This window comes from Vanacampus margaritifer, chromosome 8, assembly GCF_051991255.1.
Source record: "Vanacampus margaritifer isolate UIUO_Vmar chromosome 8, RoL_Vmar_1.0, whole genome shotgun sequence".
Lineage (NCBI taxonomy): Eukaryota > Metazoa > Chordata > Actinopteri > Syngnathiformes > Syngnathidae > Vanacampus > Vanacampus margaritifer.
This window is the reverse complement of record NC_135439.1, coordinates 8,682,970-8,700,522: the sequence shown is the minus strand read 5'-3', so window position 1 is coordinate 8,700,522 and position 17,553 is coordinate 8,682,970. Positions and strand designations below refer to the sequence as shown.

General features: G+C 40.1%; 1 protein-coding gene across 4 annotated transcripts in view; it reads right to left on the bottom strand.

The window, feature by feature from the left end:
- The window catches only part of kcnab2a (potassium voltage-gated channel subfamily A regulatory beta subunit 2a), a 76,350-nt gene that overhangs the window by 21,119 nt on the left and 37,678 nt on the right, over window positions 1-17,553 (bottom strand). The window contains exon 1 of one of the 4 annotated variants that reach the window (XM_077573000.1): window positions 6,726-7,552. The exons of the other annotated variants lie outside the window; for them this stretch is intronic. Coding sequence (XP_077429126.1) covers window positions 6,726-6,937 — 212 coding nt within the window. The 5' untranslated portion in view covers window positions 6,938-7,552. Of the gene's footprint in view, window positions 1-6,725; window positions 7,553-17,553 lie in introns of those variants that run through there. 4 annotated transcript variants of the gene reach the window in all.

Genomic DNA, 17,553 nt, shown 5'->3' with positions numbered 1-17,553 from the left:
TGTTCTCACTAGTACAGTCGTTTAAGACAGTCTTGTGCTTTTAATGTATGATAGCACCTTTTGAAATTACATACTGACTGAGTCTTTAGTTCTAATGCTTGCTAATGCTTGGAGCTTCACCATGTGCTGGCAAGTGAGGCTAATTTTAACCTTTACATCTGTTGATAGCTGTGTTTGTTTTCTTTGAAACAGTGTCAATAAAGTATTACCTAAGACCCTCCTATAAAATCCGGTACCCTTGCTTATACATCAGCTTCCTAATGCACATTTCATGTCTCAATTGAGCGTCTTCTGGTACATTCCATAAAGAGGATCCTTTCTGACATGGGACGGAAAAGACTGCAATTTGCGGCTGGCGTCATTTTATTATACATATTAGCACAATTATGTAAAAAGCCCCAAATCATTTAGCATATAAAATTAGCATGACATGATAAAAGACAGGGCAGTGTCAACAGCCCCAAACCATAGGACAAACTGTTGGGAATACAGAAAGCAATACTAAGAGAATAAACAGCTTGCCCCTTATTGGCTTTGTACAGCGGTGCTAATAAATGGAGGCTATTTGTTATGCATTAAAGAATACGTTGAATACACATGCACTAATTAAACAGTGATGCAAAGAATGAACAGCTGTCTCGGTTTTCCATTTCACTAGAACACTACTACTAGTTTCAGTCACATGCAGGCATACGTCGTATCAGTTATTTATTTACTCAAAGGCAAAAGTGTATGCTTGGGGGTGCATGATACGGAACCCTAATTTACATTTAAATTTGGGAGGGCTGTTAACAACTTTTCTGTGGTGTGTCAAATTAGAAATAGTAATAGAAATTATTTATTTCCATGGGGACTTTAATGTCAGTCTGTGAACAATAAACAATCAACTTCCTGTTTTTGTTCTTGAGACACGATGTGCGTTGGTGCTGCTGTTTTGGTTAGCAGTCGTTAGCTCGTTAAATGTCTCTTTTTGTTCTTGAAATTTAGATATCTATTTGGGGAGAGGCAATTATTTTTTCCAGCATCAATAATACAACAGTAGGGGCCACGATTTGAGGCAAATATAACCAAACCAAAATATTCTACAATAATCATATTCTTACAGGAACAAAAACAACGTATGTAGAAGTAGTTTACACATGGCTACGTCACACCTCACATGCCCACAGCAAGCAGATGGTGTGCACATTTTAAGATGGCATCCTAAAAGTGGGGGCTTGAAATGAGCACTGTGGATTGTAGAGTCACGGCGTATTTACATCAGCGTGGCCTGTGTGTTCAGCAGTGGGAGTGCAGGCGGAAAGCCTTGATGACGAGGAAAATGTCCCAGCATGCACCCACACTCACCATGGCTAAAATCTCACACCCACCTGCTTTTCGTCGCCACCACACTGCCTTTGTGTAAGTAGTCATTCTCAGCAACAGAAGTTAATAATAGAGATAGATAGCACCTTCATCTCCCCCCACTGTTAAGTATATGAAGAGGTGACTTTCTAGATGTTTTTGTTTGTAATCTAAAAGCTAGCATACGGCACGTGACACTTCCAGTTTAGTAGTTGTGATTCACTGTCAATTTGGTTTAGGCCTTACACAATTTATACTGTACGTTTGCAAAAAAATTGTGAGGCAAAAGTGCAAATCAAGAGTCCACCGAGCCGCACCTGGTTTTACATTTCCTTCCAAATTTACTGCCCTAAAAATGTAAAGCCATGTTACACACTCCAAAATGTCCCATTCACAACAACAATGGCAGAACCAGGGCATTTGTGGTGTGTGTGTGTGTGTGTGTGTGTGTGTGTGTGCTGCACACGATAATGAGCCTCGTAACACAACACGTCTTCAGTGAAGTGTTTACAGTAACCAGTGGAGACATTTTCTCTCATAATAATAATATAATTGTCATAAACACTGGGTATAAAAATAGGCTTTTGGATGACAAGCACATTAGAGCAATGATTTTCAACAAGTGGGTCAGAGACTCATTGCGGCCTTATTTGTGCCATTTGGATATTTTATTTTACTCTACACTACTGCTTCCTTAATAATGTTCTCTGAATTGCATGTAGTTAGATGTCTATGTTTAAATGGACAACATTTGTGTTTTCAACTATTAAATAGTAGGGGTGTCAAAAGTAGTGTGCTGACTGAGTTAATTTAAAGTTCCTTTAACACCACTAATGTGCGATTAATGACCACCCCTTACTCAGAAAGCCTGTAATGGGGGAATTCTAGTCGCAATGCAGCAGAAATGTCAAAATTGAGCAGTAATACATTTAATAATAATGCATATATTTGTGGAGACTGGTGTCAAGTTGTATTTTACAATTTAAAAATGTGCAAAATTTCACAAGTTACTTCATGTTAAAGATTAGATGGCTCTTAACTCTTTGACTGCCAAAAACGTTAAATAACGTTTAGTAAAATCCTATGGAGGAGTGCCAAAGACGTTAAAAGACGTTTGTTTCAAAAGGTGAAACTAACCATTTTCTATTGTCGATTACTGAAAAACGGAATAAGGTAGAAACAAACTTTTTTTCTGATGAAAGATGAGAGTCCAATCTTTCATTTGGTAGTATGTGTGTTTCCATAGTCCAAACACATAATTTTCTGTGGACCTTGAAAGATCAGTCAAAATGCTTAAATCGGCTGGCACCCACGGCATCCCTTTTCTGAAAACGTCTGGCAGTCAAAGAGTTAATATGAAAAGAAAACTGCACTGAGCTGTCACTGTCTTACAAATGCAATTATGCCATCTAGTGGCAGAAAAATTAACTCGACACAAATCAATATCACACTCGTTTTTTACAGTACAGTACAGCTTTTTAATTTTACTCAATTTTATGAATTATGAAATGACTAAAAGATGCAGCCTTATTTATATTTAATATTTTTGTCTCCACTTTTATGTTAACAAGTGTATGAAAACCTCAAGTTTTTAGGGTGTCCAATGATGGAAAAACAAAGAGCAACAACGTGAATAATAATAATCTGACAAAATAATGAATGTAAACCACGTACAGCGCCGTTGCCACCTCTTGTATTTAGAGAGACGCTCTTGCACAAGTGTGTCATGTCTTCAGAAAAGTCTGTCAAACTGAAACACAAGTTAAGAGCGTCGCGACAAATCATCACAAGAATGATTGCCCAATTTCAGAGAGATCCTCCCATTGCCCGAGCAGGACCACTTTACATAATCATAAACCATTTTGTGTGCATCATTAATTCAACCCTGACTTGGGGGCATTCATTTAGTTCTGCAGAAGAAACGCGGGCTGCAGATCCGCATGTCTTTAGCCCGTACGTCAAGAAGAACCAGTGTCACATTACTGAATGTTTCTGTCTGTGGGGAGTACGACTCCTCGGAGCCTGAGAAGACATTCACTTTGATATTTTCCCCCTCAACCCTGCAGGGGAGGTCCTTTTCCGAGCTAGCCTGCGCCCGTAAATGCAGCCTGACAGTCACGATCAAGACCGCTCAAGGCTGCCATGCTGGGGAAACGACGGAGAGGACCTTATGCAAATGAGGCACATCTGAATTTCACACAAATAATATACAGTTTGGATTAGCATGCAAAAAGTGAGTGGTGAACCACCACTGTTTTTTAAGGATGGGACTGAGCCCTGCCACAAACAGCACAAATCTGAGTAACTGACGCCCACCCAAAACGGTCTGCAAGGTCTTCTTACAGATGCCACAAGTACCAGTGTACAGTGGTTTTCGTGATTAATCCGTTCCAGAAAGTCTGACTAAAGCCAAATTTGACAAAAAACAATATATCCCATAAGAAATCATGTGAATCTGATTAATCCAATACAGACAACCAAAAATATGAAAAATACAGTTTTATATAATCCGAACCCTAAGTAAGATAAAACACCACTTTTACCTTTAATAAGAAAACATCAAGGTGGGAGTAGGAGGAGCCATTTTTTGTATTTTAGCTGACACTTGTATCTGTCGTATTATGCAAAAAAGGTTCAACAGAAGATAAGGTGTATTCCACAATGCAAGCGAATTCAGCAACCTGTGCTTGGCAACAAGTTGTGACAATAGTTTTTCAAAAGTCAGTCCTTCAAAACAAAAGCATTCTAGTATGATAACACATTTTCGCCACACTTTCCTTGGTGGTTTAGTTACTTGTCACACTCAAAAATCTTGTGCTTGTTTAATGAATGTGACTATAAATAAATAAGCAACCATGGGGCCCAAAACGTTTTGTGTAAATGTTTTATTGTAACGGTGTGCTTTTATTTTAAAGGTCTGAGCATACCGGGAGGCTTGTTGACAAAAGAGCCATCAGTTGAATCCTTTTTCCACAACTTGCAGAATTCTTTGTGTGCAGGACGATGCTCATTCAGTGAGAAACAAAGGCAGACTGTGCCGCAAGCACATGGCATGGCGCATCAAATCCAGAAAATGAACGGCCGAGTCATGTGTTTTTTGTTTGAAAATTAAGCAGGTGTGCAAAAAACACAAACTTGATGAAACAAGTCGGCAAAAACGGAATCCTACAAATCTTGGGCACTGTAGTTCCTTGGCACCAAAGCAATATTTTATAATAATAGGTGATTTTTTTTTCAGCGAATAATGGAGGACAGGCTACCCCCCCCAAAAATAAAAAATAAAAATGTAATACCCAAATGCAGAACGGCAAATATACAGGGTTTCACTACTGTTTTCTATGCTCGAGGACAAACCAAGAACGCACAGCCGAGTCAACGGCAACTCCTGAGACATAAATTGACTAATAAAGACCACAGATGACTCCAAAGCATCGTGCCTACGCTCGCCTTTCAGTCGCTCCCATCCTTGCTCTTTCATTCTTATGAGCGCCGCGCTGCACCCCCAGCGTGCATGCAACCTTGAGCTGCCTACACAAGATGCGATGCATTCACTCCGAGCCCGGCGCCCAAACATGGAGCGCGTTTGTGTACTTTGGACAAAAGCGCGGAAGCAAAAGAGCACAAACAGCAGACAACACCCTCCAGGGCCGACGCGGTTCTACTCATTCAATATCATTAGCTTGAATAATTAGATTGTGCCAACATGGCATCGTTGCCCCGAGCGCATCAGATGCAAAGGAGTGTGATGTGTCTTCAACAGGGCTAGTGAGGATGACTAATGTACATCCTCTAGACAACAGCCAATTAAATATTTTGTTCCAATTAAAATGCACGGCATACTGTATCTATGAAATAACTCAAGAAGACCATTAACAAAAGAGTATATAGAGTAACAACATAAGGTCCACTTGTGCAGTATACTCCGGTCCAGTTTTTCTAAACTTGAGCTAAAGAATTAAATTAAAAAGATCAAGACGTCATGGAAAGTATGTACTGAAGTATGATAATCTAATTTTCACCAGTGTGAAATCAGGGCCCGTTGAGAGAGAGAGAACCTGACGCTGATATACTCGCCGGAAGCCATGGCTTATGTGGTATAAATATCAAACAGGTGAATATGTAAATTAATTATTGCAATCTGCTATCGAGTGGAATAGATTGATGATTGAAGACACTACTTCCAAATGCCTTTGCCCACAAAACACATTTTCCTTTGAGGAACCAATTAAAGTACCGCAAGTCTCAGTGTACCCTAATGTTATAAGGGTTTAGCCAACTAGGCCATCTCCACATAAAAAAATAAAATAAAATAAAAATTGTCCACATGCAAACATTGTTTTTTTGTCCATTAAAAATTGAGCCTTTAGAAAACTGTCTAAGTGAAGCCTTTTGCAAACACTGTCCTCAACATTGGTGCGTTGAAACCCATCAACTGTTGAAATGTGCGATCTAGAGCAGCTATCAATTAGAATGTGCATAAAGAAATGGAGGTGTCAGCTGATGCTGATTTTCCAAGCTTTTGATTGGATAAAATGTGCTTGAGGATCAACTAATATGATATCTGTTTTTGTTGTTTGTTTCCCTTCCTATACCGTAGTGGTGTCCAAACTCCTGCAGGTTTTGGATGTTTCCCTTCTCCAACACACCTGAAGCTCATCAGCAAGCTGATAATCTTGTTAATTGGAAACAGGTGCGTTGGAGCATTGGATTGGAGTTTGGACACCACTGCTATACCGGTAACCAGAATTTATACGTCAAGTAGGAATGTGTTATGGTCTACACTAACATAGTAGTAAAGATTTACAATAAATATTTGTATGTAAAACACTTTTAGGGCATAAAGAGATCAAAAACAAGTACAGTAGTAATGACAATGCCTTCTTGTAACATGTTTATGCGGCGCGCCGTCCATAACACAAAATGTCTGCTATACGTTAGGACGGTGTGGATAGAGTTTTAAAAAAACATTTACTGACAGATTAAAGCATTTTGTCAGGACTGCTTTAAAAGCTAGAGTGAATAGAACAAAAGCCATTTCTCTTGTTTAAGAGTTGCATACACAAACATATTCAGCAAAATCTTTCATTCGAGTTCAAACTTACGATAGCATCCATCAAGTTGCCCCACAATCATGTGAGAGAAAAAAATGGAATGGGGAAAATTTACCTCCAACCGTGTCTACAAATCTAAACATTAGTACTAATAATTGGCTTCTGTCTACATTATATTGGTCATGATCACGAGGAACCATTTCCTGAATATTCATTTGGCAGCCCTTTTGGTGACCCTGACTGTCATCAACTGCAGTTTTGACGGACAAGATGGAAAAAGACAAGTTCTGAACTCCCAAGCAAAGCAATGTCTGAGCAAACATGCCCTACCTATACTTCATGCCGGTCCTCATGCTTTGTTCGCTGGAAGAGGGCACACTCTGAACCGAGAGCTGACCAAGACTTCGAGCCACCATGGCCACGGCTCGGAATTTGCTTCGCGTCCCCGTGCCGGGGCTGTTGGCGTTCTGCCGGTTGAGCCGGTCCTCCGTGGTGCGGCTCACCCCGCCGCGGTGGTCGGTGCACACCAATGAGACCTGCATCCTGGATTCGGCGCTACCCGATAATCAAAAGAAGTTTTTTAAAAAAAATTATGTGGATGACTGAGATAAAGAGTGCGAGGTTCTCCTTTGGTCCGTGAGGGTGTTTAGTTGTAAAAGGTGGCCTCGTCCCTGGGGCAAGTGTCACACGCCTTGCTTGTGTTAGAAATCACTTCCCCCTTGATAAATGGACTGACAAGCTCACGATATTCCTCAGGCACAAGGATGGGAGCGCGGATAAAAAAAACTACACAAAGTATGAATAAAGTAAAGACATGATGATTTTTTTTTGGTTCAGGGTCTTCCTCGAATCCTCCGTACGTCGCCTTCTGGCATTTAATCAGATGTTCATGAGAGGCAGATTTAGAGTCTGGCAGTTTCAAGGTTGAGCTCCAAGCTGGAGTTTTGCGCGTCCCTGCTGCCTGCTCTTGAAAAAGGACAGCAATGTAAAGATCCAAACCGGGAGACAAATACGGAAGATCCTCACATCAGCAGAGTCCACCTTGACAGTCGGGCCGGCTGCTGGAAATTCATTCTCCCGCTCGGCCTCATTGTCACCTCTCTTACCGTCGCCTCGATTCAACTTGCATCTGCCCGCTTCGTGCTGACTGTGGAGCGGCAGGGTGCACATAGGCAAGACATGGGAGAGGGAAGAGAGAGAGAGAGGAGGGAGGAGGGAATGTGGTGGGAGGGATATGAAGAGCACTACGAGGAGGTAGAGTCAAAGGCAGCGTGAGAAGGCAAGGCATTGAAATCTGTTGTGTTGACAAAAGGCGCCTCGAAGAAAAGGCGCTGCATTATTTTAATGTACACTTTTTGTGTTTTGAGTGTTGCCCTGCAGTGAGCCCCAACACAAACCAGTCCAAAGAAAAGGCTCACCCTAGTCAGCCCAATCAGGTCCGTCACGAGGGACTGTTCAACTGCCCATAAAATATTCATTACGTAACTTTATCTGTAACAATATACGCCAAAAGCAGGAGGGTGACAGACAGAAATGAGTCGCTTGACCAAGGTCGCTGCGTGATGAGATAATATCAAATTGGTGCTCAGAAATACAAGCATATAAACTCATACATTGCGGCTTTCATTTACTGAATGAATCATATGGATTTGGAAAGAAACTGCCTTCTCAGAAATCTATTTGGCTTGAATATGGTTCAAAAGTCAAAGCAGAACGCAAAGAAAAACAAAGAACGCAGCTTTGCATAAACTGATCGAAATGTAAATATAACCCTTACTTAGAGAATCCATGATAACAAACCAGTGAAGAAACAAGTTAATGAAAAGCAACACTTTTTAAAAGCAGAGGATGGTCACAAAATTGTAATCATTTTGTACTTCTTATCTACAATACTCAAAAACAGAGCATCCCAAAAAATTGCTTAATTTTAACCCGCTAGGCCTTTGTTTTGTTGCCCCCCTTAAATTGTTAGAATATTTTTTCTGGAGAGCTCAGTATTGTTCATTCGGTAATTTTACCGATTTGACATCTCATCATCATTGCTCTCCTTTTTTTTTTTCTTTTTTTAAAAAAAAAAAATATATATATATATATATATATATATATATATATATATATATATAATTTTTTTTTTTTTTTGTATTTTTATTTTTTTTTTGTATGTGGGTATGTTCTCCAGAAGAAAAGAAAAAAAGAAAAAAAATTGTTAGAATATGACAACGGCTGGATTTCGAAAGCAAACGCCGTAATTGGGCTCGATGCAACAGAAGCTGCAGATTGACGTGACGAGTGGATGGGCTGCGCGCTCCCAGTAATGTAATACTCAAAGCTTATCTGAGTGGAGCAGCTAGTGTGGCAAGCAGATAATTAAGCGAGATGCCATCAGGAGCAGATGTGGCGACTGAAGCACTCATAAGGCCGCCGCCTTCAATGGAATGTGGCGGACAGACTGTTGCTAACTGACAGCTCTATTCTTGGAGCTATGACCTTTTTTGTGTCAACTGGCCTTAAATAGCACCCGGGTACGACGGCTTTAATTCGATTGAGATCGGATTTGGAATCAACACGGTATGCAGAGGGAAGAGAAGCCGCACTCCAGAGATGCGAGTTCCGTTACGCTTACCTTCAAGTAATAAGAAGGCTGCCATACATCATACTGATGAGGGACTTTATCAACAGGGAACATCGCATTATGCAGCGACAAAAAGCATTCGCTCTCAAGACTGTTAAGCATCAGAGCTCGGTGCACAGTCGCCACAACGGTAAATGTGATGCCAGTTTTCATTCCGCTCAGCTCCAGGCCCTGGGAGGCGTCGCATGAAGGGGATTTAATGATAGTTGTGGAGGGGTTAAAGGCCATGGACAAGAGCAAAAGGCTACAGTAGTGGCATACATTGTAATCTAAAACAGTATGTCTGTATTAGGAAGGATTTATATATTTTTTGTTAGTTTAGAAAAAAAAAAAGAAGAAAAAAGGAAGGATTTACATTGCAGGTGCCAAATTCCGAATTCTAATTAGCTCATTCACTCCTAGCCATTTTCGCTAACGCAACTCCCTTCGCGTCCGGCTGTTTTAATTTGATTTTTACTGACTTTGCTAGGCCCAGAGAACATTGTGTTCTATTGCTATAAAACATGGAACCTACCAAAAGAAAGATTAGAGTCTCTTCTTTTATCAGGAAAAAAAAAAGTATTTTAGGATCTGGGAACTGTACGCATGATACCTGCAACTGTCGTCAGGCGAGTGAACGACTACAACACCAGTGACAAGATAAAACATGATAAATGGAACGCTTTTCATGCATCGCTCTTCACTACACCATCCATCCATCCATCCATTTTCTTGACCGCTTTTCCTCACAAGGGTCGCGGGGGTGCTGGAGCCTATTCCAGCTGGCTTCGGGCAGTAGGCGGGGTACACCCTGAACTGGTTGCCAGCCAATCGCAGGGCACACACAGAGACGAACAACCATTCTCACAATCACACCTATGGACAATTTGGAGTGTTCAATTAACCTGCCATGCATGTCTTTGGAATGTGGGAGGAAACCGGAGTACCCGGTGAAAACCCACGCAAGCACGGGGAGAACATGCAAACTCCACCCAGGAAGGCCGAAGCCCGGACTCGATCTCACGTCCTCTGCACTGGGAGGCGGACGTGCTAACCACTACACCATATGGTGCCCAAAGCGCTTTACAATTGAAGCATCACATTCACTGCCAGGTCCACTGGAAGCAAATCAGGGTTCAGTGTCTTGCTCAAGGACACTTCAACATGGTCACCATAGGTGAAGATCAAACCCACAACCTTCACGGATGGGAGACAACCACTCTATCACTGAGCCATGCCGCCCCATAACAATAAAATCTTATCAAAACTACTTGCCATATAAAACTAATATTTCCGCTTCTATAATCCAGACAGCATTCCGCACATTTAAATGAAATATATTTTCATAACGCCACGATTGGGAAGTTATTTCACACAGAGTAATAAGATGCTTTGGAGTGTTGCAGGAAACATGGAATTAATTCATGGTTAGACACGACCATATTCAGAACATGCTATTTTGATCTTTACATAAGCATTTAGAGTGCATGTGTTAAGTTGCTAATTAGCCACACGTGCTTCAGGTGACTCAGAATTCCCACAAGGACATTGCACAACTCATTTCATAAACGTGCACGCGAGCAACAACTGAACAAAAACAGCAAATGCTATCAAGGTGCATTTGTAATTTTGAGGATTAGAAAATGATACTAAACAAATCTTCGTTTGGATTCAATAAAACAGTTTGCTCCCACATGCACTTTGTTTTGAATTACTCTAAGTGCCTGTTTGGTGGTTATCCGAAAATCTACTGAGCTGTTTAAAATCCCTCTCAGACAATCATGTGAGCGAATGCAGAGCACCGATAGGGCCCCGTTTTATTCACAGTGCGGAGGAGGAAGAGAAGGGAAAGGGCTGTGTATGTATGTACACACGCGCGCGCACACACACCTTCCTTTGATCGCAACTATAGCCACGCTGTATTGTGAAAAAAACAAAAAACTTCAAGACAATGATACACTGCAAAAAATGAAAATCTAACCAAGATTAGATACAGAGGTGTCTCGATATAGGCTACACGTTTAATTTCTTCCGTGACCACACTGGTAACTCTTAACGCTTGCATCTCAAATCCACACTGAAATGAATGGACATCCATTAAGATCTGTTAGCCCCCCCCAGACCCCCCAAAAAAACCTTGTCGAGTCAAATTTCCTGTAGTATAGAAAGTAAGCATTGCTTAAGCTACTGGTAAGTTCATGCAATGTTTGACAAACCCCTTGTTGTCAATATGAGAAAAGCACAATTGTATGGAGAACTCAAAACGGCTATGAATGCTATTTATTTTCTTCTTTTCCACCGTGTGTGCAGCCTCAGTTGCGTACGGCGACTCTTGGACAAATCAATGATGCCGTACCATAATGAGGCCACTGGAGAACGGGACGCAAGAGGAGGTACAGCGCCGACGGGCGTAAAACCCCCCAACCCCCTTTTCCTTGCAAGCGACGAAGCGCCAAGCGAAGAGAGAACGGACGCTTTAATTGACACGGCGTTTAGAAGGCACTCTGACCACAGAGGGAGGACTGTCACGAGTAGTCATCCTTCAACACAACAGCAGCATTATCTCTAAAAATAGGCACTGGCTCTTTGAATCAGTTTTACAAAAGCGAGCGCGGCCCTGATGCAAAGAGCACCCACGGCGTCATAATGGAAGATGGGCACACACAAAAAAGGAATAAAAATTTTGATTTTGTTGCTCATGTCACGCGTTTGCATGAAAACTTGCTTTCACTTAATTGGTCTGACTAATATGATTTACAACAACAATGTATCTTTGTTTATCTATCCAGTTGTCATTCACACTACAATTCTGGTTACCGCCACTTTGGGGCCTCAAATTCTCAAGTTACACAAAACATATCTAGACTTTTACAAAAAAAAATAAAAAATGGCGGGAACCAGAAGGGTGCTGTCATAGGAAGTCCAAATATGGACATAGAGGAGGGTAAGTCGGATGGAAGTTCATTCTATGGCAAGGGGCCCAAAGGCAACGGCAACCTGGAAGTGATGTCATAGGAAGCCCAAATATGGGTAGAACCTGCACCGAAAGTACGCCCAAATATGGCCGCAGGGCCGCAAGTGGGACGTCATCTAGGTCGTAAACCTATCAAACGTTGACGAGAGTGGAATATTCTATCTCTCGATCATCATTGTTTCAATATACAATCGTACCGGGAAAACTGCATTACAGAGTCAGTCACAGCAGTTCTGAGAATCTTTTTTGGCCAAAGTGCACACTTAACTCATTCACTGCCAGCCTGGTAAAAATTGATCTTTGATGTCTATAGCCGTCTTTGGCAGTGAATGTGATAACATTTTCCTTTTTCATGCATATGGTGCATTTCACCTGCTTCAGTTAATACTCTCTGAGCCTACCCTGTATCTCTGTATCATTCCTAAGAAAGCCTCGGCAGGGGTAATGGGCCAGGACATCAAGTGTGGCAGAAGGTGATTACTAGTGCAGCACATACTCTGGATTAATGCCCTATCATGTGTGAGCGTCTGCCAGCTGTCCAACTGAAGCTTTAACTTAGACTTTCTCACAGTATAATTGAAGGGCATTAGTCAGGATTTGAGGAAACCCGGCAAGATGGAATCTCGGAGGTGGGGGATGGGACGGTGGCAGTGTGCGCGTGTGTATGTGTAGGTGACATGGGGAATGGGTTTAAGGGAGTTAAAGGAAAGTGACGTGAAGTCTGACAGAGTGACAGCGATGATTGACAGATGTTCTAATGTATCCTGAAGTGCCGGCTAAGCATTCCTAATATCCGCCAGGACAATCATTTCAGCAAAAGCAAAGAAAATATATAAACATCATTTTTGTACATCACCCCTTCCCAAAACCTGCTGTTATTTTATCCTTCACTTTCAGTCTTTTAACCCTGGAGAACCCAAGAACCCTTTTCTTCTTTGGAAAATTATGAATTATACATTAAATGACTGCTATAAATTCACTGAACACCAAAATATGTTTTTTCAATTTTAACCCTTTATTCCCTAATTTAGGATTAGGGCAAAATTTGACCCTTTTGGGATTTAGGGGTATCATTTTGAAAAATCAGAATAACAAAAACTGTCAGTAAACGATTTAGAATTTAAGAAAATAATCAATCAAATACACAATATAATTTTTTTGTTTTATTTGTTGCAGTTTAGAACTGGATTTTGAATGTACAAACACACTTTGGCCAATGGAAACAAGAACACAGGGACAAAATCACTGCTGAAAAAAGGTCTTTGTTATTTGAGTAGCAGGATTTATAGGGGCTAAATTTGACCCCGTGGGTTCTCCAGGGTTAAAAAATGCTTGAACCTTAAATACACATTAAAAATATAGCATTTGTCCTTTTCCAACCCCGGAAAATACAGGATTGGCACCGTTTTATGAAAACTCTTTAATGAATTTAAATCTAAACAGCATTAAAAAAACAACAACAAAAAAAAACCTTGTGTGCAGTCAGCCACAACATCATATGTGTTTACAGTATGTGGCTAACCCAAAATGTTAAACGTAGCTAATTGCTAATCTGCTCGTTAAAAAGCGTCAGAGCCGTGATAAAAAAAACAAATAATCTCTGTTTGAGTAAATCTGGCAACTCCTAATATGATGCAAAGGAGACACGCTGGTCACATCTGTGAGCAGCCATCGCCTCGCTTCCAATTTCTCTCCGCAGAGCACGTGAGATCTCCCTACAGATGCGTGCAGCAGAGCTCAGGAGGACTTCGTCTTTGCTGCTGTACCCGATGACACATCTAATGGAGCAAGAGCGCTGAGACAGGCAAAAAAAAAAAAAAAAAAAAAAGGAGGACAGGGAAGCCCTCTGTACTTATGTAATGAAATTACGTAAACTCACTCATGCCTTTTGGCACTCCATTTTAACATATTGCGCATTCACACAAATGGGTGAACCGGAAAGCCCTAAAAAAACATAAATAAAAAAAACACCAAGATAAATTCCTAGTTAGTGTATGTATACACACAAATTATAACATGCTTCAAATACCTCTGAGTGACTTAATTCAACTCAACCAAAACTGAAAATTTCAACCTGTGGATGGTAGTTGTACTGTAATTCTTTGTCTTTAGTGTGTATTTTGACCAAAAAAAAATGTTAGATACTTTATTAAATCAGTTTAAATTGTGGAAAAAAAGCATTCCCACTTCCATGTTATTTATTTAATTTAACCGTATATCATCACATGTATTTTGTGCATTAATAGACATTATTGTCAGTTTGTATCTGGAGACGAGTACAGTAAAACGTCAATTGCAGAGCACATATTGTACGAACGACCGACCATTCGCACCTATGGACGATTAAGAGCCTTCATTAGCATAACATGCAAGGAATGTGGGAGGAAGCAGGGGCAGCGAGAACATCTAAACTCCACACAGAAAAATTTCAGCAGAGATCTGAACATGTAACTCTAGTTTTAATGTCAATTTTTTTATACAATATATATTTCTGACTTAATTCTCTACCAAAAAAAAAAACATTATAAAAATTGTGCACTTTTCACATTGTTTTAACAATATGCCAGATTATGCCTAAAATTTAAACTGCTTTTTTTCTTCTTTTTTTTATAAATCAAAGGATTAAGCATAACAAAAAGGACGTGCATGGCATCTACTGGAATTGTCACACAAGAACAAAAACAAGAAAAACTGTTGCAAAAAGTAATCCGCAGCACTTCCCACTTCTTGTGCCAACAAGGCTTTCAGACTTGAAGATTTTGACAAACTGTCAGATTAATCCAGACAGAAAAAGCTCAATGGGGAACCCGAGCCGACTCACAAACACCCAAACTTCACCTCCCGCTTGTGAGGCACAGTGTCATAGATGGGACGACTGCAAGGCACGGGTGGGCGTGTGGTAAAAAAACAGAAATGAACAGGTGAAGATGGAGCAGCAGCGCTGTACTGTATACAGCTGTGGCTAAAATTAGTCCTCACGAGAGGGATTGCCTGCAGGTAAACAATAACAGTTCCCCAGGCTGACACTGCTGAGTGTGACAAAAAAAAAAAAGCAACTGTTTAGAATATGTCACTGGAGATGTATCTAGTCCAGTGATAAGGACCGAGCCCTGTTGCGAATAGGGAACATCCATGAGAATTTGACTCTCTGCCTAAAAAGGTTTTAATTTCCAATAGATGACACAGGATGGCGCCATAGTACTAGTTTTGTCTATGAAGCTCTTCAACTTACTTCTTCATAGTTTCTTGGCACCAAGATGCCACAAGATGGGGCCAACGTGATACTTTTTCAATAACAGCAAATACTGTATGTGAGCTATTACTTGAGTTGAGTTTGCAGAAATAGAGAAGAATAAGTAATAACAGGAAACCTTCTAGACTCAAACCAAGAAATGAGAATAACAAATTTCCAGTCATTGATTTGTTGGCAAAATATTGAAGTTGCTACCCACTTTTGGATGCTTTAAAACAAGGAAATAGCAAAATATGTTAAAGACCTTTTGTCAGTATTAGTACATATAATATACAGGTAATTTATTTAGGCATGTTTTATTCCAAAACACTTCATTTTCAAATGCATTTACTTTATTGTTGTAGCAGTTAAAAACAATGTAGTTATACTCTTTTGTTGTTGTTTAGACAGTCAAATGGTAATGAACTATAAGCACGGTTGCACATCTGTGTTTTCTCCAAGTGATTTAGCTTCCTCATTCCAAAAACATGCACGTTAAAGGATTGTAGACCAAATGTTCCATTGGTCTGCATGGGAATATGAATGGCTGTTTAACCTTGAAGGCAGGGCACAAAGTTTGTGCCAACTGATTCAGAGTGTACAACTACATTTCTTGCCAAAACTCAGCTGGGATAGACTCCAGATCATCCGCGCTCGTAATAGATGCTATACATTTTGACGTTATGAACATTTTCCCAGTTCAAAGTCAATCCAGCGTGCTTAATTGGAACATGAACGCCCTCTAGTGTCCTCTAGCTGCTACTGGCAGAACACTGCCAAAGGTGGACATTAAATGATCCATTCCTTTAAGTCATCCATTTTCCACAGTGTCCACTGGTAAGCTGGAACCTATCCCAGTTGACTTTTGGTAAGAGAAACGGGGTACCACTGGACTGGTTGCCAGCCAATTGCATGGCACAAACACAACTATTCACACTCAGAACTGTGAGGCATACATAGCAGCATCATAGTTCACCTGCCTGCATCTTTATAAAAAATAAAATAAAAAAAGCATGGGCCATGCTCTTCTGCCCCCTGGTGTCAAATATAATTAAGGCATCTGCATATACTGTATGTACAGTAAACTGTCAAACCACTGTCACACAACAGTAAGTAAAACAGTTTCATAACGAGTCCATCAAAACAGTTTACTGAATACGGAGAAGCGGTTATGGTAAAACACAGCTATCGTATGCTCGCATGAGAAGCCAAATGGGGGTCATTATCATGTCCATTAGTGGAAGTAGCTATGTAGATCCATACTTCACTCTCCATATACTGTACGTAGCTCAAAGTGGAGACACACTGCTTCCCGTCTGGCCCCATGCAAGCCAAACTGTCTGGTTAGCCATAATGAAGAATGTGACTTCTTACAACAGCGCTGTAGACGTTACAATGTTTAGGATTGTGGTTGTTGTTTGTCGTGTAGCAATACACTGTGTCACTATTCGTATCTGCTTGGTTAAACATGTATATGCAAATGATACGCAATTATAGGATACTGTTCTCATTATACTGATCAGCCAGACACTATCTTATTAAAAAAAAAATATATATATATTAATATATATATATATATATATATATAAATAATTGTTGTTGTTTTTTTTTAAATAAAAATATAAAAATACAAATTTTTAAAATTATTATTATTATTTTTTTTTAAGAAAAATAAGCTCCATGTTCATCCTTACATCATTTATTGGTACGTCTACACAATGAGATCCAATACAATATTCCATCAATTCAGCAAATACAAAAAAAACAGCAAATACAGTTTTTCATTTTTACAAAGAAATTATCAATATGTTTATTGCTGTTGGTAGTTGGCAGGTTTGAAGAACTGCGCTTCATTTTTGTTTCTATCAACAAGGTACAGCTTAACTGGTACCTCTTTGACTGCCAAAAACGTTAAATAACGTTTAGTAAAATCCTATAGAGGAGTGCCAAAGACGTTAAAAGACGTTTGTTTCAAAACAGAGGTGAAACTAACCATTTTCTATTGTTGATTACTGAAAAACGGAATAAGGTAGAAACAAACTTTTTTTTCTGATGAAAGATGAGAGTCCAATCTTTTATTTGGTAGTATGTGTGTTTCCATAGTCCAAACACAAAATTTTCTGTGGACCTTGAAAGATCAGTCAAAATGCTTAAATCGGCTGGCACTGGCGACATCCCGTTTCTGAAAACGTCTGGCAGTCAAAGAGGTATTGGTAAGGTAGTCTCAAATAAAGTATAACTAGTTTGCGTGAAATTGAGAGAGTGAATTTTGTGAAATGAAAAAATGAAAACTGACACTAACATCCACCAATCAGACTGGCCGCAGACGTCAAATGCTGCG